Source organism: Caloenas nicobarica, chromosome 1 (assembly GCF_036013445.1).
Source record: "Caloenas nicobarica isolate bCalNic1 chromosome 1, bCalNic1.hap1, whole genome shotgun sequence".
Classification (NCBI taxonomy): Eukaryota; Metazoa; Chordata; class Aves; order Columbiformes; family Columbidae; genus Caloenas; species Caloenas nicobarica.
Genome location: NC_088245.1, coordinates 144,056,323 through 144,083,259, shown reverse-complemented (window position 1 = coordinate 144,083,259; position 26,937 = coordinate 144,056,323). Strand labels below are relative to the sequence as shown.

Genomic DNA, 26,937 nt, shown 5'->3' with positions numbered 1-26,937 from the left:
CTGTTTTCTGAGTATTACAAATGTTATTTTTGCATTTTCAATCCAGCTTTCTTGGATGAAACAGTGAAAATGTCTCTCAGATTAGTTTTCAGTTTATAGAAGTTTAGATATTCCTGGTTTTATTTGCACTAAAGTTAAGTGATTAAACGGTAATCTCTTATCCTGAGTGGTGGAAAAACCTTGTAACAAACCCCAGAACTTTATTGTAGGGAGAGCCTGATAATCTTTTTATTTTTTTGCAATGCTAATTCTCCTTTTCCAGTGGGAGTGAATGATGTCATCCTGTCTCCTCCCACTATGTAAACTAAGCTTGTGTCAAAGTGTTGCTGCCTCTTGTCACAGAGAGAACAGTTCACTTAAATGCAGCTGCAGTACTTTTGTGTGATACCTGTCAGAATCATTCCCAGTGCGAGGTTGGGTTTGTGACCATGATGTCAAGATTGGTCTTTCTCCTTTTCTGTGGATATATTGCACTAAACCTGGGAAATGCTCAGAAATTGCCAAGAGGCAAGTAGCTATGACAACTTTCTGGGTTTTTGTTTGTTTTTCTGTTGTGGGGCTCTTTGTTTTTTAATGCTTATGTTTTACCATGGAAATTTGCTTTCAAGATGTTAGGAATGATTAAAGATAATGGAAAAGATGGAAGAAGATCAGTCAACAGAGCAAGGTCCAGGTACAAGAAAGTAACTTTAAAGCTCTTGAATAAAACAAGCTCAGTTGTTTTCCTGGTATCTTGTGACTCTAGTGAGAAGTACCATGAAACAAAATAACTGTGTTTAATGATTTCATAATGATTTAGACAGCATTGTGCAGGTTTGTGGTTTAAGGTTTTAAAGAAAATATGACTTAAAAGCACCCTGTGTTGTCGGTGGAAGATTTCAGTTCTGTCTTGAAAGAACTTTTATACTTTCCCTTTATATCCATCCTTAACAATTCATTAAAAATTGACTTTTGTAGGTCAGGTTGTATGCATTTTGAGGGAGAGAAATACGATTTATTAAAATTTCAACAAGAAGGCAAAAATCCTTCAAACCTGTGTGAATATTTTGTTAACTATTCCTTTCTCCTTGAGTCTGGAAGTACAGTAGATTTGCAAAGTTGGCAGGATCTCTTTTCTTCCTTGCTAGTGTGACCCATGTAACATTGGCATTTTACTAGTATTCTATTACAACAGGAAGAACAGTCATAGCATAAAGTGAAAAGAATATTTCTATATCTAGGTCATAAAACACTTTGCAGTACCTTGGCATTAAAACAGCACTTTCACAACTGTGTCTGTACTGCACGTCTTGCTCTCACTTTGTGGAAGTGCTTGTCTGAATCTACTGTGCTTTGTAATGCATTTTACATCTGCAGTCTCCTGCAACCAGTAACTTTTAGAAAGGAAGCTGTGATTTAGTTCCTTATGCAAGCATTTATTAAGAAACCAGCAATTTGAGGGCTTCCTAGGAGATTCTCTTTCATAGATGGAGAACCTAAAAGTATTTTGGAGAGAAGGGGTGATTTTTTTCATTTCTTTAAAGCTCATCTTTTGGAGCCAATGTCAAGTTTTCTGAATACTGCTAATAGCGAGGCAATGAGTAGTTTGTGAGTAACAGATAGATATGCAGTTGCTGTTCAAGTCAAGCACACTGTAAGACTGTAGTTTTATCAAAAAAGCAATCTATAAGTAAACTAGCATAGCAGAGTTTTCATAGGGGAGGATTATGTTGAACAGAAAGGAACCTTTAATGCATTACCTTGTTTGAGGGAAGGAACTTTTCTAGTGCTTGTCTTTTTAAATGGTTTCACTGGACTTTCTGCTCACTACCACAGAATAGTAGCTGTAAATTTATGTTAACTGTGAAATTCAGACGAAGCTACTGATCCACTGCAGTCAATGGGAGAGTAACTCTAGGATGAGTTTTTTCCTGTCCTAAAATAACATTACAGAAGTGAAGCGCTGTTTGCCAAACGCACAAAGCTGCAGGTGGAAACTTTTTTTTTTTTTTAATGAAAAAGCTCTTTAAAGATTCTTCCATTGCAGTGCTAAAAGGTCAGTCTTAATTATTTTGTTTGCAGCTGCCTCTCAGGTTATTATTTACATTGGACTGCATTTAAAAAACAAGTGCCTAGGTGTTATTTGGAAATGTTCAAAGGATTGTCTTTTTCTATAACACTTTTTTTTGGCAGGGAGTACAGAATTTTTTCATAAGCAAAGAATACATTTCGATCTTAAGGTATTTTTAAGATGGCTATACATAGTGCTACTATTCTGTTAAGAGGGCTATTCTGGCCTGCTAAGCAAGCTTAAAATCCCATGAATTCCTATGCTCTTCAGGTCACAAACTATGTAACTGAGTCTCCAGAGTCACTCCTGTTCTGTGGGGAACAGTGGAATCAATTTCATAACTTGATAGAGAACAATCTTGGCAAACTGGCTTTGGTTACTGGTGCAGGTACTCTTGTGAACAGGTTCTCAATGTGAATCTTGCCATTCTTACCACTGCTTTGGAATTCTAGTGCTCAAGTCTTCTCTCCAGGAGGTGAAACACATTGATCCTTGGTCTCATGGACTGGGATTTCCTTTCAGTGATACAAGGTGGAAAGAACATCTTGCCTCCTGCAGCTGCAAAGGAACAGAGCCAGTACACTCTTTGGATGTCAGTGGCTTCTAGACATATTTGAGAAATCGCGTGAAAATACACTGTTCAGGGGGCTGAAACACATATGACTCCCTTTTGTCATACATATTTACACTTTCACCTACACAAGTGTGTGTTTGACGAGAATGACAAAGTTATTGCTGTTCTCAAAAGAGTGTTCTTTATTGACAAATTATTTCTTTAATTATTTTTACCTCAAAAATTAAGGCACTGAATAATTTGGAAATGCTACCAACATGACTCAAGTAGTCAAAATCAGGGAAATGTCAGTTAAATTTTCTAGTGGAAACTTTGCACTACTTCTGTGAATCCTGCATTATAATAGTTTTGCCTGTAGAGAAAATAGGCCTCTACTGATATCTGGATCCAGTGTAGGGCTCTAAGTGAAGGTGAACGCCCTTTTCCTTGCAGTTCTTTGTCCCATTTACTGTAGCAAATGACAAGTGATGAGGCAGTTATATCTTATATCAAGCTATATCTTAATTCAGACTCTTTCTACATTAAGATCTTACAGACATAAGTAAAGACAATGTAAGTAAAAGTTGGTGAGTATTGTGTTTTACTGTGGAGACAATGCCTTTTTTACAGTTATGTTTGTGTTTAATGACTTTCTGTTTGAGGGATCAGCTAAGAAAATTCTGTAGTCAGTGCCTGTGGAGACTATCTAAGGGGTAGAAGGTGATGGTATGATTAGGGATGGTCTTTTATCAGGTATTTGAGCCACTGTTCCTTCAACTCTGTCCGACTTCTAAAGGTTTCTTTTTCATGAGAAAGAAGAGAGACTTGTACATTTTCTGCCTCCTTTTTGTATTTTCTCTCACGCCACTCACGCCAGTGCCATCAACACATAATTCTTCAGTTCAGTACAGTTGTACATGAAACATTTTAATGATGGTTGGAAACAGTTGCAATGCATAGGTGTCAGAGTTATAACTTGTCATGCTTTCTCTAATTTGTATGGTTCTGCCAAACAGAAACATTCCATCCTTGAATGCAGCATTGTCTCTCTAGACAGGAATTGAGTACAGACAAAAAGTCTTGTCTTTAGAGAAGGAGTTGGTAAGCAGAGCATCCTGAATCTGAGAGTGAGATGAAAAAGCAAAGCCACAGAACCAAGAATAAACAAGTTACAGGACATAATCCACAAGATGTACTGCCTTGTAAACTGTGTTTCACTGGCATCTTCCCAACTGGACCTGATACAAATTTGAGAAGGCAAAGTTGTGGAACAAGTTCTTAGTGTTTGGTAAAACAGCATTTCATGGTTTTGATTTTGCCAGCTGACTTTCCAGTTACAACACATGTGCATAGAAATGCACTTTTTCACTATAATCTCTGTTTCTGATAGCTTTTGTGTTAGCTTCATGTTCTGTTTTTCTTTGTTAGGGCAGAAAAGAATTCGGGGTTGATCCCTTCTTGTACACTGAGAGTTTTATGAAGTTTTTAAAAAGAAGAGTCTGAATGTGTGGGGTTTTGTTCTTCCCCCTCCCCCTGCTCCCCCCATCATGTTCTGACCTCTGTGGTTTTCCTACTATTTGGATTAGTCATCAGGTAGATAGGAATTCAGGCCTATCCTTGTTCTGCTCTCCAGGATTCAGACCTGTCCTGTTCTGCTTTCCAGGAAGCACTCAGGAGACCTTAATTCACCTTCCTCCTGGTTGCTGCCTTCTTCAAGAAAAAGACTACAGACTTGACATTCCTTCTGGGACCATGTGAAAGAGCCTGATTTACAGATTCATGTAGGGAAAAACAGATCCAAAACTTTGTTGTTTCTACAGTTGTCAACCGTGGGGATAAGTAGGAAAAACAATAGTTTTACTCCGAGGGTTTTTTTGTTTGTTTGGTAAGTAAACAGAAATGTTAGACAATATTGTAGATAACTACTAGTGAAGATTTGTATTTATGGTAATTATAACTGACATCCCTTTGAGAGTGAATGCTGTATTTACAGTACATTTCCAAACTTATCGTTGACATTTGTGAAAGGAGTGGGCTAATTTTATTCGTAGCTAAATTTGCTAGCTGTGCTATGTTACGTCATATTTCTTCCTAACAAGAGGTTAAACTCGGCATGTGTTTTCACTTACTAGTGTCAAGCAGTTAAAATAATGTTCAGTTATTTCAGTGGATCACTGTCACTATACTGCAAGAGCCAAACCTTAATCTTTAAACTTTTGTGCTACACACACAGGCCCCCTCAACAGTACCCCTTTGGTAGCTGTAGGATAGCAGGACAGAGCTTGTGAGACAGGGAAAAGTCTCCTGAAAGTTGGAGTTTTTTGAACATATATTGAAGCTGGCATACCAAATTATCACGAAAGGAGTGAAATAATGTGGTTTATATGTTACCTTCTCCATCATTTACAAAACAGCTTTCTGGGAACTGTTTTTCAAAATACACAATGCATTAATCTTAGAAAAACATATTCTAATGAAGGAGGCCCAGTTTGGACTAAACTATTGAACTTCATTTTTTTTAGTGTCTGGAAAAAGAAGTGCGAAATTAATTTGATTTGTGCGAAATTCCTCTCATGTTTAATGGCACATAAATGACAATAAAGTCCTATGTGAAATTTCAAAGTGATCATTAATTTGATATAATTGAGTGGCTAGGGTTTTCAGTCAGTAGATACGTCATGGCAAATTTGTCGTCTTCTTTGCTGAAAATGAAAACAACCCATAAGAATGTTGCCATTATAGCTGCTCATTTAATCAAAGTTATCTTATGATGCAGACAGTTGTGTCCTAAGATCACACAATAACATATCAAAACCTAGTATTGAATGTCAGGCTTCATAGTTCAAAGATAATCTGTAATACCAGAATTATATTTTTATGCTGGCACAGGCAGTGGTGTGACAGTGTGATGATACATATGGGTGGATTCTGCCAGGATTAAATTCCATAGCATACGAACGCCTCTAAAATGATCTCACTGCTGGATAAGCTGTATAACCTTTCACCTCTTCATTTTAATGTTCCCAAGTATCTATTTTGGAATACTATTTTTCAGTTCTCCTCCAAATAATCTTTTGTATCTAACCATTCCAGCAGGACAAGCGACATAACTCACTTGAGAGGAGAGCTATAGGCCAAATCCTGTGGCTGCTTTTTGGCCAGACCTACTGTATATGGATAGTATAGTCTGTGTATCTATTAACTGGTGGTACTGTGAATGGTCAATGGTTCTAACAATTCTTCCGAGTGTTTGGAATTACTACACATTACTACACATTGCATGTGCAAAGAGAAAGCTCTATCTGCTCCAGGGAGAAAAAATGGCCAGTGGTGACCTGCCATAGTCAGAACTGTTCATACAGCTCCTGGTGGGTTTCTTTTCCTTGCAGAAATTCAAGTGCAGGCTTGAAATTGTTGGTAAGCAGGATAAATTTGTCTCTGTGGAGTGTTCTTGACTGCTGTCTTTTGCAGGAGGTGGTCAGAGACTCATTGGCATGGATTGTGCAGCAATGTCACATTAAATCTTAGGTGTGAAGCGAGGCATGTATTAGTGTTCTGGAAAGGCAGTGGCCTAAAGTAGATGCCATTAGCAAAACAGCCCAGTCTGTAGTTTGCTCCCAAGTGGAAGAGGGAAGCCAGTGGACAAGGAAGTCGGCCAGATGCCATCCAAGCTTGCCTAACAGGCCTTATTTCAAATGCCCTTATTTAGAACTTGATTTTTCTACAATACAGGCAAACATATATGTAATAAAAGTTTGCTTTATGAAATATATATCTGTGTTATTTTGCTGTGAGGATAGTGTTCATGAAGATGACTACTGACACCATCATAAAGCAAACCTTTGTGTGGTCAAGGCCTGGGACAACTCACCAAGCACAGCTGTCCCTCAAAACATGCCAATCATACGGCTTTATACTCTGTCTAAATCAACCCTAAGCCTCCACACATGAGCAAACCACTATTTGTCATGTCGAGGTGAAGAAAAAATGGATCAAGCTTTGAATGACCAAGTGAATTTCCACCGTTGATGAAGTTGTTATGGTCACCAGAATTAAATGGTTTTACACTCTTTGCTTAATCAAAGTGATGTCATCAGAACGTGCAGATATCCAGGCGAGGTTACGTAAGGATGGTCACATTAAGAATATGAACTCAGAGTCTTCACCACTTCAGAGCTGCTGAATAAAATGCTGGTAAAGAGTTGAGGTACCATCTACTGGAAGTACTAGATCTAAAGGCAGGGAAATAGGGAAAGCTTTTTTGTTAGAATAAAGCTAGTCTTCTCCCAGGACAGGAACATTTGCTGCATTTGTTCAGAGGATGGTATACAAAATCTAACCTCTGTTTTGTAAAATACTCCAGAGTTGTTGCTGAGATCCATCACTCTCTAATGATTAAATATTAATTAGAGTGTTTTCTGAAAGAAAAATAAATGAGGAAAGTGAAACCACAGGTTTTTTTCTTAGGCTAATTGTAGCCATGATTTTTATGCAAATCCTATTTATCTTGAACAAATGTGTCAAGGCAGCAAGGCTCCATGTGACTAAATCCACTTCAAAAAACCCAAAGTACCTAAGCCTCTGTGGGTTATGTGATTTTTTTTTTTTTTAATTTTTTTTTTTTTTGGTGTATGTATGTGGTGTGCTAACAGTAGAGTGTTACTGTCTGTACTTAGTAAGGGATTGTAATTCAGTGCTATCACTCAAGCCAGAGAGTCAACTGCAAGATGGATTCTTAAAATGTGAGGGAATTTCTTTTGTAGGGTTATTTCTGCATTTGCTTATAGTTCTAAGTTTTTGCATTATTCTTGAAATCTGCTCAGGAAAAGCACGAGACAATAAAGCAGTAAGGTTGTAATATTCTTTCCTTTCGCCAGCAGTTGTGACATTAGTTTATGAATCTATAAATGGCCACAGAGTGCTCAATATGGGTTTACATAATTAATACTTTGGGAACCTGGCCAATTTTAGAGGACTGGCAGTGAATGTGGGGATAACAAAATTTTTGAACTTGCATAGGGAAAAATCTTTTCTCCTTTTGTCAGCTGCTTGCCTCTGCTTTATATTAATTATTAACTTTATTTTTTCTTTCTATGATGTAAATGTCTGGATTCATTTTAGAACACATAAAATTGTGGTTGGTTCAAAAATACAAATATATGAACTTGGAATGTCCCAGAAGGTTTTTTTTTCTGACTTTGAAGTGAAAACATTTTCTGGCAGTTTTGATTTCCTCATTACCATAATTCAAGCCTATACATGAACATGAAATATGCAAGACTTCAGACCTTATCAATTATCACTTTTCTTTTTAAATCTCAGTATGTCTGTACAACATGCACAAGCATATGCTGAAAATAAAGGAATGGGTGCAACAGTCTGAAAGTTAGTCAGAAATTCAGCTTTGGGATATAAACAATAGGAAGAAAAATGTATTGTCTGATCTGGAAATTTTGGCAGAGTTCCATTATATCTGGCTCACACAAACACTGAAGTGGCTGGAGTAAATGGCAGGGCACAGTTTTTATTTATAGCATGGTGTATGCTAAAGCACAGCTTGTCACACAGGGAAATGGCTGCGGTCAGGTTTGAGAACTGTGAATTCTCTTAGTTTGATGAAGAGCCATCTCAGGTAAAAGTGAGGGGGTTGCATGTTCATCTTAAATCAACAGATCTCCTTTCTTCATCATAAAGTTTATTAACAGCTATTTACTGTTGTGAACACGACTATGAAATTGTCCCACATTGACAGCCCATTATTTGCTTCCTTACTGATGAGAACCAGCTTATAGCTGTGCTACGACAAGCATAAATATTGCAGCTCTTCAGCCTTTCTTCCTGCCTTTTATTTTAATTATGAGGAAGGCAAAATCTGGTAATTCTAATAAAATGTCTCTTTGCTTGTGTTGATTATTCAGTGTTCCTTAGTAGTTGATAAATCTGCTGTGACTGAATTGGTGATGGTGTATTAGTTAATTTATGTTGCCTGTTTATCAAGTCTTTGTACAAACATCATAAATAATATTAATTTTTTAACAGGATTCAAATGCTAATTATGCAGACTTTTTGAGCTAAAGAAATTGTTTTGAATTTTGGACAGATTCTGTAATTTTTGCTCCAATGGAAGATTTATACTTGGACTAAACTTGCACACAAGCAAGCAATGAGAATGATTTCACACAAACTCAAGCACACAGAAGCATGTGTGCACACACAATCATTGTGGAATCTAGTTCCTTTTTGGTAAACGGTTTGTGTCAAAAACTATTTGTTTTAATTTCCCAGGCTTTTATCAGTCCCCCTGTACTCTCCCAGTTTTGGTATCATGGTCAAATAGTAGCTGATAAAAGCATTATTATGTCATTAACATGCAGTAATGGATTCTTACCAAACAGAGTTTCTCAATAAGGTAACAAATGTTTATTGTGTTCCCTTTCCACTTGGAAATGCTTACAGAAATTAGCAGTGGACATCACATGCTATTAGTATATTTATTTGAAGGGAGTGTAAGGTTGTTCATAGTATTAGGGTGAAGAAAAATTACAAATGCTTCACCATACAAAGGAAATGGATACTCTTATTTATGCCAAATTTCAGTGTAGAAAACTCAGGCATTATGAATATTTTTTCCCATGACCTGGCTTTTCTAGGGTGGGAGGTTTTGTGTTTGGTCTTTTTTTGGTTGGTTTGGTTTTGTTTGTTTGTTTGTTTTCTTGTTGATCATTTGTTTTGTTGTTGGTTTTGGTTTGTTGTTGTTGTTTGGTTTTGTGTGTGTTTGTTTTGTTTTCTCCATTAATTTGCTTTTGTAGTGCTAAAACATTTGTCAGTTGTCAAACAAAACTGGCATGGGAAAGACCGTCTCATTTGAAAACTCTTTAGTTGTGAAGCAATATTTATGTACTTAATACACTTTAAGTCAGAGAACATTCCTTAGGAATGAATGTAACCTACTGTACGCTGGCTTACAAGATCAGTGATAAGAGAGATATAACTTTCTACATACCATAAATTGTCCACGAACAATTGGATACATGCTTGAATGAAGTACAAGTAAAAAAGCAGTCAGTTATACACAGATTACCTAGCTGATGGGTCTGTGTGTAGGTGTACGTGCCCTTATCGTGCCTCAAAATTAGCATAAGCCTTCCTTTTGTATAGCTGATAGTGGGTTTTTTATTGAAATTTTTCTTTTTCTTTCAATAAAACACTGGATGGAGAATTAAAAAAAAGAAGAAAAAAAAGTAAATGTAGATGTAGAAAGATGGATTAGAAATAGAGATTATTCCCTGCTGCTTTCTTTTATCTCTGTAGATAAAAGGCAATGTGGTGAAAATGGAGCAGGTGATGTAATGGATACACAATCTGGAAATACAGTCGAACAACGTAAACTCTCTATTGTCTGCCATATCCTGGGTACAAAGGGAAATGGGTGGGAGAACAGATGAAACACTTGGGAAGTAGCAAAAGTAAGAATTTGTGACTTATGTTAGAACTCCCTTACTCGTACACATAGCTTTTATTTTACATATATGCTTAGTATAGATATATTTGTTTTCCATTTTTTTCTCTAATCCATTGATTTAGAACAATTTACTTCATACTTTCATTTTCTTAAGATGAGTTTATAATGCCTCTGCCTCACAACGTGTTCATAGTGCTGAGAAAAAAAAAAAAAAAAAGGATTTCTGCCCTGTTTTGAAACTCAATATTAGTTAAAAAAATCATCAAGTATTTATCTTATTAGTGGTTTCTATTTTCACACTGATTAAAGACTTACTGGAAGTCTGATGCTTCTTTCTTCAGACATTTGCTTGAACTGTGGAAGCTTTCCTTTCATCTCTGGAAACTCAGAATGTGCAATAAAATAGAAGAAGATTAAAAGGGTCACCTGTGATTTTTCTTAATCTGTTACTTTTTTTTTTTTTTTAAATAAACCAGATAATCAGTCTTGAGATCTGTCTCATCCTAATGGTGCAAGATGAGATAAATTTTCCAGCTGGAAAAACTATATGCAGTTGGAATCAACCCTTACAGGACTCGGCTGTATCCAGCTAGTGTCATAGATATATGTGAGAATGTTCAGCTTGAAGACCAGGAACATAAGTGAAACCACTTTATTTTCACTGCTCTGTCGGAAACACTGAGTGAATTTTTTTAAATTTTTTTTTTTAGTTTGTGTCTATAGCTTTCTAAACTGAAAGGGAATAACCAGTTAAAAGTTTTGCTGATAGACTTGAATGTGTTGACAAAACCAGACTGCAGTTCTCAAAGCATAACAACATTTCATATTTGATTACTTGTTTTCTTAAGTGATGAAGTTTACTTATTCTTTCTGAGTTTAGCATGTGATATACAGCAACACCTAAGAGTTCTTGTGTATGCTTCAGACATTTAATTGCTTTATCATCTGTCTGCCTCTGAACACTGGGGAACTTATTCCAAAGTTAAAACACAGAATATTGCAAGCACCATTGCCAAGTGTACATCCAAAGCTATTAATCTTTGCACAATTTGAAGTCCTGTATGTCTTGGAAGTTAGAAGAAGATTTTGAGCAGAGAACTCAGGTACTTTGTAACCATCATATGATGGTTACAATGTTGGAAGCAAAAAGCCATCGTGACTTCAGAGAAGGGATGATCCCATTCAATTTTCGTCTTTTGGTGCATATTGTTTTAGAGAGGCCTTTTTCATGTATACACAGCATAATGGGGGATCTATAAATAGAAATTAAATCCCATAAGACAGTAGCAAGGTACTAAGTACATTCATATAAGCTTGCATACATTTAAGAATTATTAAATGTGCTGCCATGGGCATGGTCCCTACATATGCAATCTCAATATAATTGGCAGATTGTACTTTTCTGTTTCTAGATGTTTCTGCTAGAAATAGATTATTACATTGCCTTCTGAGGAAATACTGTTCAAGGATATCTTATTTTAGATGCCTTTTATTTGATCTTTTGAGAACCTGTGAACTAAACCAGAGCATGGACTGTCATTCTCATGAGATGGGCATGAATGTGTTTACTTAAATGTTAAATCTTGAAAGAGGAACAACCTCACTGCAGTTTGGGTTTGCATCAATCCATCCATGTAGGAGATTATCTGTGCATTCGGTAACGATAACATTGTGGATTGTAAAGTATAGTATCTTCACTCTTCTCTCAGAAGCAGGTGCACTTCCAGATACTGTTTTTCATTATACCTTTGATTTTTAATTTTTCAAAAATGCACTAATATTTGTAGAAGAGCAGTGGATTAAGGGAGTGGTGATGTAAACACTGCCTGCTATTTAATAGGTAATGGCAGCAGTAGTGCTAAGCACTGCCTGCCAATGAACATGTTCTTAAGAAACTTGTTGCATTAAGGTCCACAGTCTTTAATACTGATCACTTCCATCTATTAATATTTATAAGTTGTGGGCAGAGCAAGACCAACAGCATTTGAATTCCTCATCTGTTTAAGTTCTTAGTATCTCGAGATTTCCCTAGTGAGAAGCTGTTGTTAAAGTCCACGTTTTTATTCAGCTGATCAGCTCTAAAATATGGCTACCCTACATGTGGCCATGTCTGAAGATCACATTTCTCTTTTAGTGTTTGCATTGGCTGGTGCTCTTTGAAGTCTTGAAAGGGACTTAGAACTAGAAAACCTGGGAAATTTTCTTGCTCCTCACAGTCTTCTACACACCTTTATCAAATATCTTCATGCAGAATCTGTCGGGTTCTTTGGCCAAGATAGTTTTCTTCGTGGCTCAGCTTGGGTGGAGTTGCCTTGGACCTATTTCCTTGGACATGAGAAGGAGCCAGGATTGGAAAGACCAGCTCTTCTGGGCAAAATGCAGTCACTGTCTCATCAGCTCTGTCCAGGTGGAGTTGCATCAGCCCAGAAAAAGACATGCCAAGCCAGTCTGGAAAAAGACAACAACAAACAACTAGCTCTGGGAGTAAAGCCAGGAGAACAATGCCCTGGAGATCATAATTATATCAGACGCAAATCAAGCTTTATCCTAGTGCAAATAAGTGATCCATAATCTAAATTGAAATAAGGGTTTGAGTGAGGTTGTTTTATAAACAATTAGTTTTTTCATTGCCTTTAAGTTTTGTGGGGTTTGTGCTGTTGATTTGAAAAGTAACATTCATCAAAAATGGTTCATCTTGAAGGAGTTTTGGGGGCATTATGCATGGAAAATAATGGATAGGCTTTGTTCTGTCCCCGTCCTACAAGAATGTTAAATAGTTTGATGTTAAATTTTATTTACATTTTTAGCACATGTATTTGACATTTAAACACAACTAAGTTTAATGGCTGGGCAAAGAAGGGAGTGGAATTTTCTATGAAACAAAAGAAAAATAAAACAATATCTTATGACATGAGCCAGGGACAGGTTGTTTGAACTCCAACCAAAGAAGTTTTCAGAACTTTAAGTCCTGTTCCCTTTTCTGTCAGTGCTGCAGACTTGGTTATTCTCAAACAACAGTTTTCTTGCTTGTTTTCAATTTTGTTTGCCATTTTAGCAAATAATGGGAAATGAGCTGCAGAATGAAACCTAGAAATGGAGGTTGATAGACCACTGAAGTAGGATCCTGATTTTAAATCCAGGCTCTTTCTAGCTTTTGACTCCAAAATAAGGACAGTTACTGTACTTATTTCAACAAAAAATAGTTTTAAACCAATATGTGTAAGGAGCCTTGTGAGGGAGATAGCGAAAAGGAAGCAAGTGGGACAAAAAAAGAAGTGCTCGAATGACCTGAAAACAGGTGAGAGAGATGGCAGCGTACAAATAATAAATTCCTTTTGGTACATTGCTTTATGTAGATATGTAGAAGCTGGAATTGCTGATAAGTATATTTTTAGCTCTGCATTGTCCTTACTGGTCCTAAAGTAATAGCAACCTACAGCTGGTTAATTCAGTTCTGAACTGTAGTGCTCACTAGAGAGGAATTGGCAAAGGAAGTTTTAAAAACGGTTTAGTTTTGTGCTATAAATGCTCTTAACAAGTTTCTCTGAGAAGTATCTGTTTAGTTTATATCCCTAAAACCAGGGACCATAGTTCAGATTAGCATTAGTAAAACTAAATATGAATTGCAACTGAAGGAAGAGGTCTCAGCAATCCTGAAAGACTGAAAGGGCACTGGAAGGGATGGGGCTTCAGCCAAACACCAGTATTGAGGGTTTTTCCTACTGGATATTTCAGATATTTGTACTCCTTTTGTGGTGAATTTCTATTGTAAATGAAATTTCAAAAATCACCCCATGATATGAAAGAAGTACAGAGGGGAATTATAATTTCTGCCATTTCATTTGCTGTGCACACTCTGTTAAGAATGTTGATACATGTAAAAAAAAGTTGACATATTTCAAATAAAAGGATTTAAAAGGCATAGACAAGAAGGAGTTTGTTTAAAAATCACTTGAAAGCATCTTTGTTCTGAGTTGGGCGAGTAGTGAAGTTGAAATTCTAATAGATTATTCTTAAAGCACAAGACAACTGATGGCAGAATGTCCCCTTGACAACTCTAGGTCATTGAATACCACTATGAAAACAAGTAAATGGACCAAGTGTTTTTGTTTTGGTTGTACTGGCTGAAAAGATTTCTTTCTGCATCAAGAAATGCTAGAAAATACAGAATGGAGGATCACATGAAAGTAAGATTTTTAAATTTTTTTTCTTTTCTTTTTTTTGGCCTTGAAGTTAGCTTGCTACAGCTTAACATAATGTGGCTTCCTCTTTAACACATAGGTTGTCCTGAGAGGCATCCAACTGTCTTAATAGACATCAGAAGTTAGATGGAATTTGGGTGGTTTGGATCTTTGGTGATGTCTTTTCTTCTCTTTTAAATTACTGCAAGTCATAGGACAGGTTGTGCTTACCATGCTATCATATCTACTCTGACAGTGGGAGTCGAAAAGAGGTGCTAACTTAAAAACTTAATAAGGTGGAATCAACTACCAGTTTCTGGGTATCAATAATAATCCTTGATCATAAGGCTTAAAATGACAAGCTTTATTTATCCTATCTATCAAGCACCATGGTCAAAATAAGAAAAAATCTACCATTTCTGTATTAGACAGTGTCATTGTAAGTGGAAAAAGTAGCGTTTTAAAATAAAATGACTGCTTCTGCTCCTCCTCCTGCTTCCTTGAACCAACAGAATGACTTCGAAATTAAGAGAATCAATAGCCTGGGAGCAGAGAAACTCAGGTTAAGGATAGTGTTAGCACTGGAACAACAATTGTACTGCTGAAACTTTCCTGACTGCTTAACCCTAAAAATTTGCCAGTGGATTTCAGTGTAATAAGTGTTGGTCCATAGTTAAGAATAACAGTGCTTTTTTTCATCTTTTCTGGAAGCTGCCTGAGCAAAGAAATCCTGTGAGCCTAAGTTAGGCTACTTTTGTAGATAGGTGTGCATGTCTGTGTTCTGCAAAGTTAACTGCTGCATGTTGAGAGTCTATTTTTCTAAAGTAATGTTAAACTTGTATACAGAGTTTAGGTATGTCCGGAGTGTAGGCATACTGTCATGGAAGCACCCCAGAAATCAATCTGGGCAGGCAATAAGCTCCAAGCAGACTTTATTCTAACCAGATCTACTTAGTGGAGAGCCAACTAGAAATGGGGTTTGTCCAAAATTATTCAGCACTCCGGCAACATTTAATAAACTACAGGTTTGAGATGCCAGTCGGGGATATTATTACCATACGACCACACAAGAATAATGATCCAGAGCATGCTCATGCTCACAAAAAGAAGAGGCCTCTTTGACTCAAGGGTACCCAGAAGAAATAATCGCTTGCCTGGCACGGGCAAGGGCTCACTCAAGCCTAGTTGGATTTGGATTTGGCTGCGGTCATTACAAGCACCTTGCTGGATGAGGACCCTGTCTGTTGACAAATGGTGCCCTTCTGCTCCCCAAGCTGGGAGGAGGTGTCCATGAGGAGTCACGGTGCCCCCAGGCAGGGGGAGTGACTGCTGGCACCAGCCAAGGTGAGGACAGGCACAGTGGGGCAGGAAAGGCACTAAAGAGCCATCAACTGCCCTATTGAAAGCTCTGGACCTCATTGGGGTGTGTGCAATGGCCACATATACTAATATTTTGGAAAAAAAAACAAAAACAAAAACAGGGAGCTTCAGTTGTAAATGACAAAATTGTGTGCAATGCCCTTAGCTTACCCTCTTGCAATAAAATATTCTTTGTTACCCTTTTTAAGGGTGTGGTCTATATGGGACCTATTTTCATCGTTCAGAGTGTTTATTAATGCGCATTTTGTAGCTAAGAGTGTTGGTGTTTTATGTAATCTGTGACGAGAAAGATGATCTAACATTGTCCACAGCTACCTGACTGGAGGATACAAAGAAGGCAGTAGATTTTCTGCAGATGTGCACAAAAATATGACAGAGTTGGAACATGGAAAATTCCAGTTAGATACATGACTATTTTTTTTTTTTTTTTAACCACAAGAATGATAAATACTGGAACAGGTTATCCAGAGATGTTGTCGAATCTGTTTCCTTAGAGGTGTTCAAGACTCAGCTGGACATGGCCCTGAGCAACCTGATCTCATTAGGTCTGCTTTGAGCACGGAGTTGGTCTAGATGACTTGCAGAAGTCCCTTCTACCCTAAATTATTCAGTGATTCTATGGTGTTGGCTATCTTAGAAGTGTGTCTTGTTTATTCTGCTGCATAGAAACAGAACTATTTTAATATGTTTCCCATTTTAAGCTATATTGGGTTTTGAGCCAAACAAACAATATTTCTCCATGTTTGTGAGCCAAAGTAAATACAAAAATCTAAAATAGCAAAAATAAAGTTTCACAGTCTTAGATTATCATTGAAACCTTGGCTGGTGGTACTATGGTACCAAATTTGGAAAATGAAAGCGCTGCTGTGAACGATTTGAATGTTGTGAGGTGGTGCTCACAAATATATGGTGCTAATATATTTCTTTAAGGCACGCTTCATTTGTCTAGCACTCTGGGAGGCAGTGCTAGGTCTTGCCTTCATACCCTCTAAAATCTTTGAAATAGTGAAAAACAAACAGTTTCAATGTAAGGCGAAAGGAATTCTGATGACGAATCCAAATTTGCTCTAATACAGTACAGCTGTATTCACTCTCTAGTTTTGTAGGGTAGAGTTCAAGGCTTTTGACTCTATGGATTAAAAAAAAAAACAAAAACGAACCAAAAACCCAAACCAAGCAAACAAACAAACCAACAAAAAACTCCACATAGGACTGTATTTGATCACGAGAGAACGAACATACTTAAAGTGCACCAGTATCATAGAATAAGTGAAAGTGACATCTTGACGCAGTGTTGCTTATGCGGAGCCTTCAGTGAAGTGGGCAAAAAGATCCGTCAAAATGTAAGTTGACCAGTTGAATTTATTTCTAAATTTTCATTTGTGCATCATTCTTAAAGTTCGTTGCTATATCAGCACCTCGGAGTTACTTCTGAATGTGTTAATTACTAGTTAGTAAATTATCAGCCAGCTGTTGACATGTCATCTTAAGTTGGAGAAAGAAATATTGTTCTTCAGCTGAAGTTACTTTGTTTGACAGGGACAAGATCTATTTTGGGGTTTTTGTAGAAACAGAAAAGAGCCACTTAATTCACATTCCAGTCACCTCATCACTGAAGTTCTCTCACGTTCCCTGAGAGGAAAATCAGACCAGCTGGCAATTTTAACTAACTCCACATCTATTGTTACCAACAATATCATAATGATATAGTGGGGCATAGAACACAGAATTTCAAAGGCTTTAATTCTCTGTTACTGAAACAAAATTATTTTGTTCTCTTGCGAAGCAAACTCTCGGGTGTTTTTTTTTCTTTTATAGTTTGGAAATGCTGCTGTCCCCAACACTGAATTACTGAACAAATACTGCTTTAATGCAACTATCCCCGTGAACTATTTCTGTTTATTTCCTTACCTCTCTCCATTTATTAAATAGCAAAGGAATTATATCTATTCTTAGTGGTTGCTGTTTTGCCTTTTCAGACTGCTTTGCAGTGGTGATTTCTTAGGGGGATGTTAGACCAAAGGGCTTTGACTGAACTTTTGCTGCGAAGGTAGAAATTGAAAACAGGACTTCTTTGTTTGTCTTGTAGCTAAATATGGAGCATCAGTTAGAACTAGCTGGTATGAATAAGGGATGGTAACAGAGCTTATGAATTCTCTCTTCCTCTGTTACTCTATGATTAATTAAAGTGATAAGAAGAAGATGCTTCACATTCTCTCTGCTGGATCCAAAGCTTGAATGACAAGAGTTCAGCTGAATATTTTTTATATTATTTTCTGTAGCTGCTTTCACATTTTAAAGATGTGAATTTCAGGTAATTTAGATGGGGTTTTTTTTCTAAAATTTCAAAGTTTATTTGATCTTGGCTCCTGTCGCGTATATGTGACCATTTATCTTTTCCAACTTGCCAAACTATGGTGCTCCCAGCTGGATTCTTCAGACCATTTGTAGCTATTTTCTTCTTTCTGAAGAGTTATTAGGGTATGATTCCCTCATGATGCAGCTGATTCATTAGGCTGTTTTTAAAAGTCTTCCCTTTTAGGCAAAGAGTCCTTTCCCTGGAGTGATTCTAACACTGCAAGTGGTCTGATGCACTTAACATAGTGCTTTCAGTTCAGATATGCTGTTCAGGGTTTGTCCTGCTGGTTTTGGCCATTAATTGGCTTTTGTTGATGAGAATACTTGCAGATCAGTGTGGAATTTCTATTGGCAAGCATGGAGGGAAAGATTGTTTTTCAGCAGTAGTTGTGGGTCCCAGAATCTGTTTTTCAGCAGTAGTTGTGGGTCCCAGAATCTTCCTGTAGGAGGTGGCCTCAATGTAAAAAAATTACTCCACAAATGCAAATACTTAAGACGAGTTTCAATAACAAATGCCAAAAGCAGATACAAATGAATATGACTTAGGAAAATTCAACCTTGATTTGCTTTGTTTTGTGCTTTTGAGTGTTCTTTTCTGTTCGTAAGGTGTTTTCAGAATCAACTTGCATTGGAATTATAGGGCCTCTAGATTATCATTTGTCCCTTTCGTCAAGGAGATGGGGTGAAAAAGGTATTCTAAAATTATAGTATGACAATGTTATTTTCTCAAAACCAAATACATTCTTATCACAGTATTGCAATCAAGTTCCTGTGACTTCCCTTGTCCATTTGATCATGTTTAATTAATGTTTATCTGAGTGGTGGCCCAGATGGAGATAGTACTTAGAATGGGAATGCCTGCTTTCTCTGTTAGTTGTTCAAAATAGTGAGATCAACACAAGTGAAATCTATTGTGCTAATGTGCTCCTGAGATTAGTTCTCATTTACCAAGCTAACTGATATGAAGTCCTTGATATCTGTACTCCTCCAGGCTAGCCCTGTCTTGACTAGACTGGCAGTATCTGTGCAGCACGTAATGTTAAGCTCTCCCTGACTGGCTGCAAAGACCCCTCAGCACTGCTGCGACCCCGCTGTGTACCTCTTGTATGCTCCAAGGATTCCAAGTGACCACGTGGACCTTCCTTACTAGCCTTGACATGAGTCGCATTTTGTTACCTTTTCATGAGAGGCTTTTTGTTTGTTTTTAATTCTGACCGGTGTAGCGGATTTTGGCTTACAGTCTCCTACACAAAGCTGCATTTTTCTTTTAGATTCAGGAAATTATTGAACATGTTCATAAGGGTCCAGGTCTCCCTTGAACTCCCATGACTTCCCTGAATCTGGAACATTTTAACTTTTTTTTTTTTTAATTCTGTAAGAAATATTAATTCTATAAGAAATATTTCTTTTAATGTACTCAGCTATAAAAAAGAGGGTTGCTTCCTAGCTTCTTTTGTTTGTATTTTTACAGTGTGATGCTAAGAAGTATACTGTGTGTAGGTGGGCACAAAAGTGGGGCAATGGAAGAGTGTAAGGGCTTCTGGAAAGATGTTGGAGTGCTAATCTGTTGGCAGGCAGAAGAGCTGGATTGATGACTAAGTAGCACACTGACCTGCTTTGGGGACAGATGTCATCCCCTACAAAGAGTCCATACCAAGAGTGATCCACCATGCATTGGTAGTTCTGCCATGACAGAGAGCACTTTCTGTGCTTGTTGAATTCCTTCTGTCCTCATTGATCTCTGGTTTTGTCTCCTGTAGCCTTTCACTCTCTGGAATCCAAGTGCCCTCACTGAACAGCTACAGTTCCCAGCAACCTCAGGTTCTTACTTCAGTTGCGGACCTTTGTTGCTAAGCTAGTACTAGTGATAGAAGAGAGTACATGATTCAGTGTAGTGATCTCTCTTACCTTGGGCAACATGAGAGCAGGTCATAATTCTGTTGAGGACACCTCACTGGAGAGAATGCGACTGCCACTCAAATCAGTTAACATAAGCTAAGTGATCTTCAGGTAGAAAGTAGTTAAGAGATGTTGAAGTAAGATTCTAGATCAATAAGATGTAGTAATAAGAGAAATAATAACAAAGGGATCCATTGCTTTTTTTTTTTTTTTTTTTGAGCCGTAAGTCAGCTGTACACTAAGATGCGTCAGTAGGGAGAAACAAACCTCATGAATAAATTTAGTTTTCTGTAGCATACTAACTTCCACAGATTTATTGTGAAATTTTCAATTTGTTGTTCAAGTCTGTTTTGATGTCTGATAGAGAAAAACTAGTCAGTGTTGGTCTTGGATGCTCCATTTCTGTTTGTACATTTCCAGAAACTGGTCAGCCTCTTATAGGTATTGTTTTAACAGTTAAAATTCATCCTTTGATTTCGATGATTCTGTAATGCACACGGCCCATGGAAGGGAATGTGTTTTAGTCATATGAAGTGTGGCATTTGTGTTGTTGCTTTATCACAGCTGTTTTCCTTGAAAGACATGCAGCTAAACAATAGTGAAGAAGGCTGTTTGTCTACCTTTCCTTGTGCTGCTCTTTGGGTCAGGCTGCACCTTCAAGAGGAGGGGGAGAAGAGTGCTCTTGCTGAGGTGGGCCCTCTTGGCAAGGGGAATTTCTGCTGTGTGGAGAGAAGGAAATAGTAAGTAAGGAGCTTACAGAAGGGGTAGAAGATAGTTATGTTTAAAAGAGCACGGAGCAGACACTGTAGTTAGATCTCAAAGGAGAGGAAAAGAGAGATTACCAGCATCCTTTATTGGATGCAAGTGGAAACATAGTGACAGAAGACGAGGAAAAGGGTGAGGTACTTAACTGCCTTCTTTGCCTCTGTGTTTAATAGTAAGACCAGTTATGCTCTGGGTAGCCAGCCCCCTCAGCTGGAACACAGGGACAGGGAGCAGAATAAAGGTCCCATAATCCAAGGGGAACGGTTAGCAACCTTCTACACCGCTTAGGCACGTGCAAGTCTATGGGACTGGATGGGATTCGTCCAAGGGTGCTGAGGGAGCTGGCAGAGGTGCTCATCAAGCCACTTTCAATCATTTATCAGCAGTCCTGCCTAAACAGAGAGGTCCCAGTTGACTAGAAGTTAGCAAATATGACTCCCAACTGCAAGAAGGACTGGAAAGAGGACTGGGGAAACTACAGTCCTGTCAGTCTGACTTTGGTGCCGGGGAAGGTTGTGGAGCAGTGTGGAGCATCTTGAGTACTGTCATGTGGCATGTACAGGACAACCAGGTGATCAGGCCCAGTCAGCATGGGTTTATGAAAGACAGGTCCTGCTTGAGTAACCTGATCTCCTTCTGTGACAAGGTAACTTGCTTAGTGGATGAGGGAAAGGCTGTGGATGTTGTCTACCTAGACTTTAGTAAAACCTTTGACACCATTTCCCACAGCATTCTCCTGGAGAAGCTGGCAGCTCATGGCTTCAATAGGTTCACACTTTGCTGCTAAAGAACTGGCTGGATGACTGGACCCAAAGAGTTGTGGTGAATGGAGTCAAATCCAGTTGGCAGCCAGTTATGAGTAGTGTTCCCCAGGGCTCAGTATTGGGGCCAGTTCTGTTTAATATCATGATCAATGACCTGGATGAGGGGGTTGAATGCACCCCCAGCAAGTCTGCGGACGACACCAAGCTGGGTGGGAGTGTTGATCTACTGGAGAGTGGGAAGGCCATACAGAGGGATCTGGACAGGCTGGATCATTGGGCTGAAGCCAGTTGTATGAGGTTTAACAAGGCCAAGTGCTGGGTCCTGCACTTATGTCACAACAACCCAAAGCAGCCTTATGGAGAAGGACCTGGGGATGTTGGTGAACGGATGGCTGAATACAAGCTAGCAGTGTGCCCAGGTGGCCAAAAAGGCCAACAGCATCCTGGCTTGTATCAGAAATAGTGTGGCCAGCAGGAGGAGACAAGTGATTGTGCCACTGTAATCGGTGCTGGTGAGGGCCCACCTTGAATCCTGTGTTCAGTTTTGGGCTCCTCACTACGGGAAAGACATTGAGGTGCTGGAAAGAGTTCAGAGAAGGGCAATGAAGCTGGTGAAGGGTCTGGAGCACAAGTCTGATGAGGAGCAGCTGAGGGAACTGGGGCTGTTTAGCCTGGAGAAAAGGAGGCTCAGGGGAGACTTTCTCACTCTCTACAACTACCTGAAAGGAGGCTGTAGCATGGAGGTTGTTGATCTCTTCTCCCAAGTAGCAAGTGATAGGACAAGAGGAAGTTACCTCAATTTGTGCCAGGGGAGGTTTAGATTGGATATTAGAAAATTATTTTTCACAGAACTGTTGTCAGGCATTGGAACAGGCTGCCTAGGTAAGCAGTTGTGTCATCATCCCTGGAGCTATTCAAAAGACATGTAGATGTGGCACTTAGAGACATGGTTTAGTGGTGGAGAATTGGCAGTGTTAGGTTTACAGCTGGACTCAATGGTCTTAAACGTCTTTTCCAATCTGAATGATTCTATGATATTTTTCCTAAACACTGTGGGGACTTTGCAGTATTTGTTACCATGCAGGTCATCACTGAAAGGATCCTGTACTTAAAAGTGAACTAGAGGAAAAGGACCTGCCCTGTCAAGACAGTGTGGGGAAGACAAAGAATTTTCTTTTTTTTTTTTTAAATTTTAGGTTAATCTCCTCTGTTCTGCATTATTCTCTATTAAAAAAAATACATTATTCCTCCTTACCTTCTGCTAGAACTGGCTTTGATTGTAAAAACTCTCTTGATGGTTTTGATACGCTAGCTGAAAAGAAAAGGTCTAAAGGCTCTTACCTCAAAGCTGTTGCTGTCTTGGGATCCATTTATTCTTTCTGGTTTTAGAGACTTCATTGAGACTTTTTAGGCTTAAATAAAATCAAGACCCCTTGTCACTATGGTTGACTACGTATGAATAAAACACAATATCTATCTAACTGGAATAAAACCCAGTTGAATTCAAACTGGAATTAGAATTAGGTCTTCAAATTAATGTCAAGTATGACTGAGAGATACGTAGAAATAATTGTGTGTAAAGAAATATTAATAATAAAAAAAGTTAAACTATTGTAAATTTAAAATAGATCTTCACTAGAATTTTTTAAAACCCAGTTTTGAGTCTGATTAAAAATTTTAATATAGAAATCAAATTATCACATTTGAATCAAGCACTATAAATCTTTTTTTCTTCTTAGCCATAAATTTTCAGTGGAGACCAGGAGACCATCCTTTCATTTATGCTCAGCTCTCTAAAGTTAGGTTGGAGTTTTGCAGACTACCTAATTTTAACAAATCTACTTCACTGTTAATCAGAGGCAATAATCCCAAAATTTGTTGCCGTGGAACACTTTTTACTAAGCATATTTATGAAACATGTTGGAGGAGTTTGAAGTCTGTTGGGTTTTCTTCCTGGTTTCTGTTATTTGGAGCCTTGTCAAAATTTACACACCCGCAGCGGTTTCATATACTGAAAATAAAAGAAGTTAGGATGTCTCCCAGATAAGGAAGAGACCGTTACCCCCCGTGATGGTATTGTACTGCTGAAAATGTCAGAGTTGAGTTTTTGAGAAGACTTGTAGTCTTCTGGAAGCTGGCAGAGTTGCCTTGGAAAATTGTGACAGTTTCCTGGCTGAGTGCTTTTAAATGATCAGTCTTTAGATAAGGGAAGGGTCTCATTGGAGGCACATGTTTTCCATCAGTTTTACTTGTACGCTTCTTTCTATAAAGGGAAGACACATAATGTGTTTGACTTAGGTCTTTATGTTCAGTGTGCAGACAACTGCGAGTGCTCAACAGTACTACTAAATCATCTTCACAAATTGGGGATTTTGGCCTCTTGGCAACTCTAGTCATTATAGTCATTAGAATTTCTCAAAAAAAAAAAAAAAAGAGGAGGATAGGCTGGGGTGATACTAGAGAACCAAGAGGTACTTATCTAAAGAAACTCTGAATATCAGTCTGCAATTATTGAGAAAGAGAGAATGGAAGGGAACTAGAGTGAGGGATAGAAAGAAAAAAAAAAAGGAAGGAAAGAAAGAAAGGGAAGTTCAGCATTGTTCTACTCTGTTATTTAATGACAGGTCATACATCTCTCATTTTTTCCTGTTTTTTCCTCAAAAATTAATTTCAGACGTCATGATTGGAGAGATATCTGAAAATCTGTTGGGAATAAAAATTTACATTTTGAGAATGAGAAGAGAAATAATAACCCAAAATGTACTGTTCTAGCAGTAGTGTCGTAAAGTTGGGGAAAAGTTATTACTTTTTTTTTTTAACATTAGTATTCAACAGGTCTGAAAATATAATAAACCTAACAGTGACAATGGAATATTAAAATTGTAAGTATCGATGATGGAAAAGCCAGTCCTTCCTCACCACACTAAGAGAAGACAAAACACCTTCTTGTAGCACAAAAAATTAATTATTCTGTTATGAAGTCATTCTGTGTTGTTACAAGTTCAATTTTTGTAGATGGATATACAAGATGTTTCTTGCTATATATGCTGCTCCTCTGGAAAGCATAAAAATGAATGTTTAAAAAAGTTTCTTGGTAATTTTCAATAAAGTTTATATGTTAGTTAGCTGTCCTGGTGTAATTCTAACTAGAAAATGCCATTTCCAGCCCAACGTAGTTCATTTAAAAAAAAAAAAAAAAAAAAAAAGTGCAGCATTTTTATTTGGATCTTGTTACTATTTATCCTCTACCCTAATATTTCATTCTGATTAACTTAATGTTAAAACTTCATATTTTTTACTAAAAAGCAAAAAAAAAATCAAACATGCAAGTTTTTCACCTATGGGTCCTATACATCACTAATACTACTATAACTCTTGTATTTAAAGGAAAAAATACTTATATTTTTCCAGTTACTTCATGCACTTTGCTACTGCTGCAGTTGTAGATGATGTTACAGCTAATGATAATACTAAACTAATGGAAAACCAGACATGTTGGAAAACACAATTTTACATGACTGTTAGTTTACTTTAAAAAATACAATTAGTTTCCAGGAGACTGCACCTTTAAGCAATTGTTCAGTTGCTTGCAACTAGCAAATTGAACAGCCCTATGTTGTTATATTGTCATATTTCTTTACTGAATACATGATTACAAGATAATACATTCTGATCCCTTTTTTTACTCTTTCTCCAGTGAAAAGGCAAAGTCTGAAAGTTCAGATCAATGCAACAGATGACACCCTTTGCATGAGGTATCTTCGACCAAGTCAAAACACCAAATTAGAAGGTTTTGTCCTGGGTTATGGAAGCAACTTCTTTTCTAATCAGTACATTCCTCTACCTTCAGAAGGAAACACCTACGTAACAGAACTTGGTAAGGCATATTTGCTTTGCATGCTACTGTTGTCATGAATTGTGGGAAGCAAACAAGGAGAATATGAACTTTTGGGTTTCTTAATTTTTTTTTTTATTGGGTTGTTGCTCAGGTTTTCTTTGTGTTTGTTTAAGGTTGCCTTGTAGAATTTCAGATGAAAGTGGAATTAGGAGATCCTTCAAGGAGAGCAAATAGTTCTTGTTTGGAAAAGTTCGCTACTGGTATTTGTTTTGAGGATTTTCATTGTACTAAGAGATTGTACTATACTGACTACATCACAGATCAAATGGGATGATTTGCCTAGAGTTGCAGTTACAAAGTAGAACAGAAGGAAGATGTGCGTGTTTTTAACAATTAGTACAAGATGCCATGAAACAGTTTTGAGACCCATGTTGTTGATTCCCTTTTCTAGAAATGTTTGTACGAAAATGATGCCTTTTCTGGCCTTTTCTGTTCCAGTTCTACATGTTATAGAATAACCTGTAATTTGTACATCAGAAGTTACAGATGGAATTCCATGAGCTGTTGTATGGAAGAGATTAAATTACATCAAGAGTGTTATATCCTGTTGCCTGGGACAGGGAGGAAGAAAGGCATTTGGTTGTCTCTTTGACTTGGGGTTATGTCAGTGTGGGCAGGATAAGAAAACAGTAGAACTGGAATCGTTAGAATTGTCTGATAAACAATTGAAACACTGACTTATCAGGATCTGACCTTTTAAGAAATCTGTCTAATCTCTGGTGATTTTCCTGTTGCTTTCTTTAATCTTTGCTAGCCTGAAATGAATCTGGGTTACCTTCAGCATTGTAATGCCGGTGATCTTTGTGTAAAACAAATGGGAAGAAAGGATGCATAAGCACGGAAGTAACAATTGTCATCTCTTTGATGTGTTCAAAGGCAATTCTGGGGGTCTGCTCCAGGCTGAAAACTGCAGAATAAAAAAGAATAAATAAGATGTTAGAGACAGAATTCTAATTAAGATATTAGAGGCATACATTATATCACTGTGGCAAACATTGACCTTTTCCTTTTCATTAGTTGGTATTCGTATGATCTCTTTGTAATTTTATCACCAATCCAGTGTTTGAGTTCATGACTGTCACTTAAGCTATGTTTGATTTATCTGATTTATCCCACATGTAACTTTTGAATCAGTTCACTAAGAATTGCGAACAAGTATAAGTAATATCCGCGTAGCTGCATTGCAGGAGTAGTGAGGATTAATATTTTTCTCTGAGATCATTGGAAAGAGGAAAAAGCACTGAATGTAATGTAATGTGTAGATCATTTGCACTTCCTATTTAATAGTAGCTTTAATACCTAACGCTTTATGAAACCATGAAAGCGGAAAGCTGAACGTCATCTGGAACTTATGGGATTTTGGTATTTTGTAACTTTTGTGTTAATAGCTAATGGGTGGAAGCTGTAGACACCTTTCTTCTGCAAGGCATCAAAATGCCAGCCACATGCATATTCATTAAATCTTACCACTAAGCAATCAAAAGCTTGTAGCAATGAACACAGAAGATGAGAAAACCCACAATGCATACACCCGTTAAGGAAATTAGCACATTTTTCTCTAGTGTATCTGGAAAGGGAAAAGCACAAGTGTTGGAGAATACTCTCCTTTTACTTTTTAATGATTTTA

General features: G+C 37.6%; 1 protein-coding gene across 28 annotated transcripts in view; it reads left to right on the top strand.

Annotated features, from left to right (window-relative positions):
- Nucleotides 1-351: 351 nt before the first annotated feature.
- Nucleotides 352-26,937, top strand: part of ABI3BP (ABI family member 3 binding protein) — a 161,141-nt gene continuing 134,555 nt past the window's right edge. For all 28 annotated transcript variants that reach the window (XM_065633819.1, XM_065633791.1, XM_065633956.1 and 25 more), the window contains exons 1-2: nucleotides 352-507; nucleotides 25,110-25,289. In XM_065633819.1, the coding sequence (XP_065489891.1) occupies nucleotides 429-507; nucleotides 25,110-25,289 (259 nt within the window). In that variant the 5' untranslated portion in view covers nucleotides 352-428. The remainder of the gene's footprint in view (nucleotides 508-25,109; nucleotides 25,290-26,937) is intronic.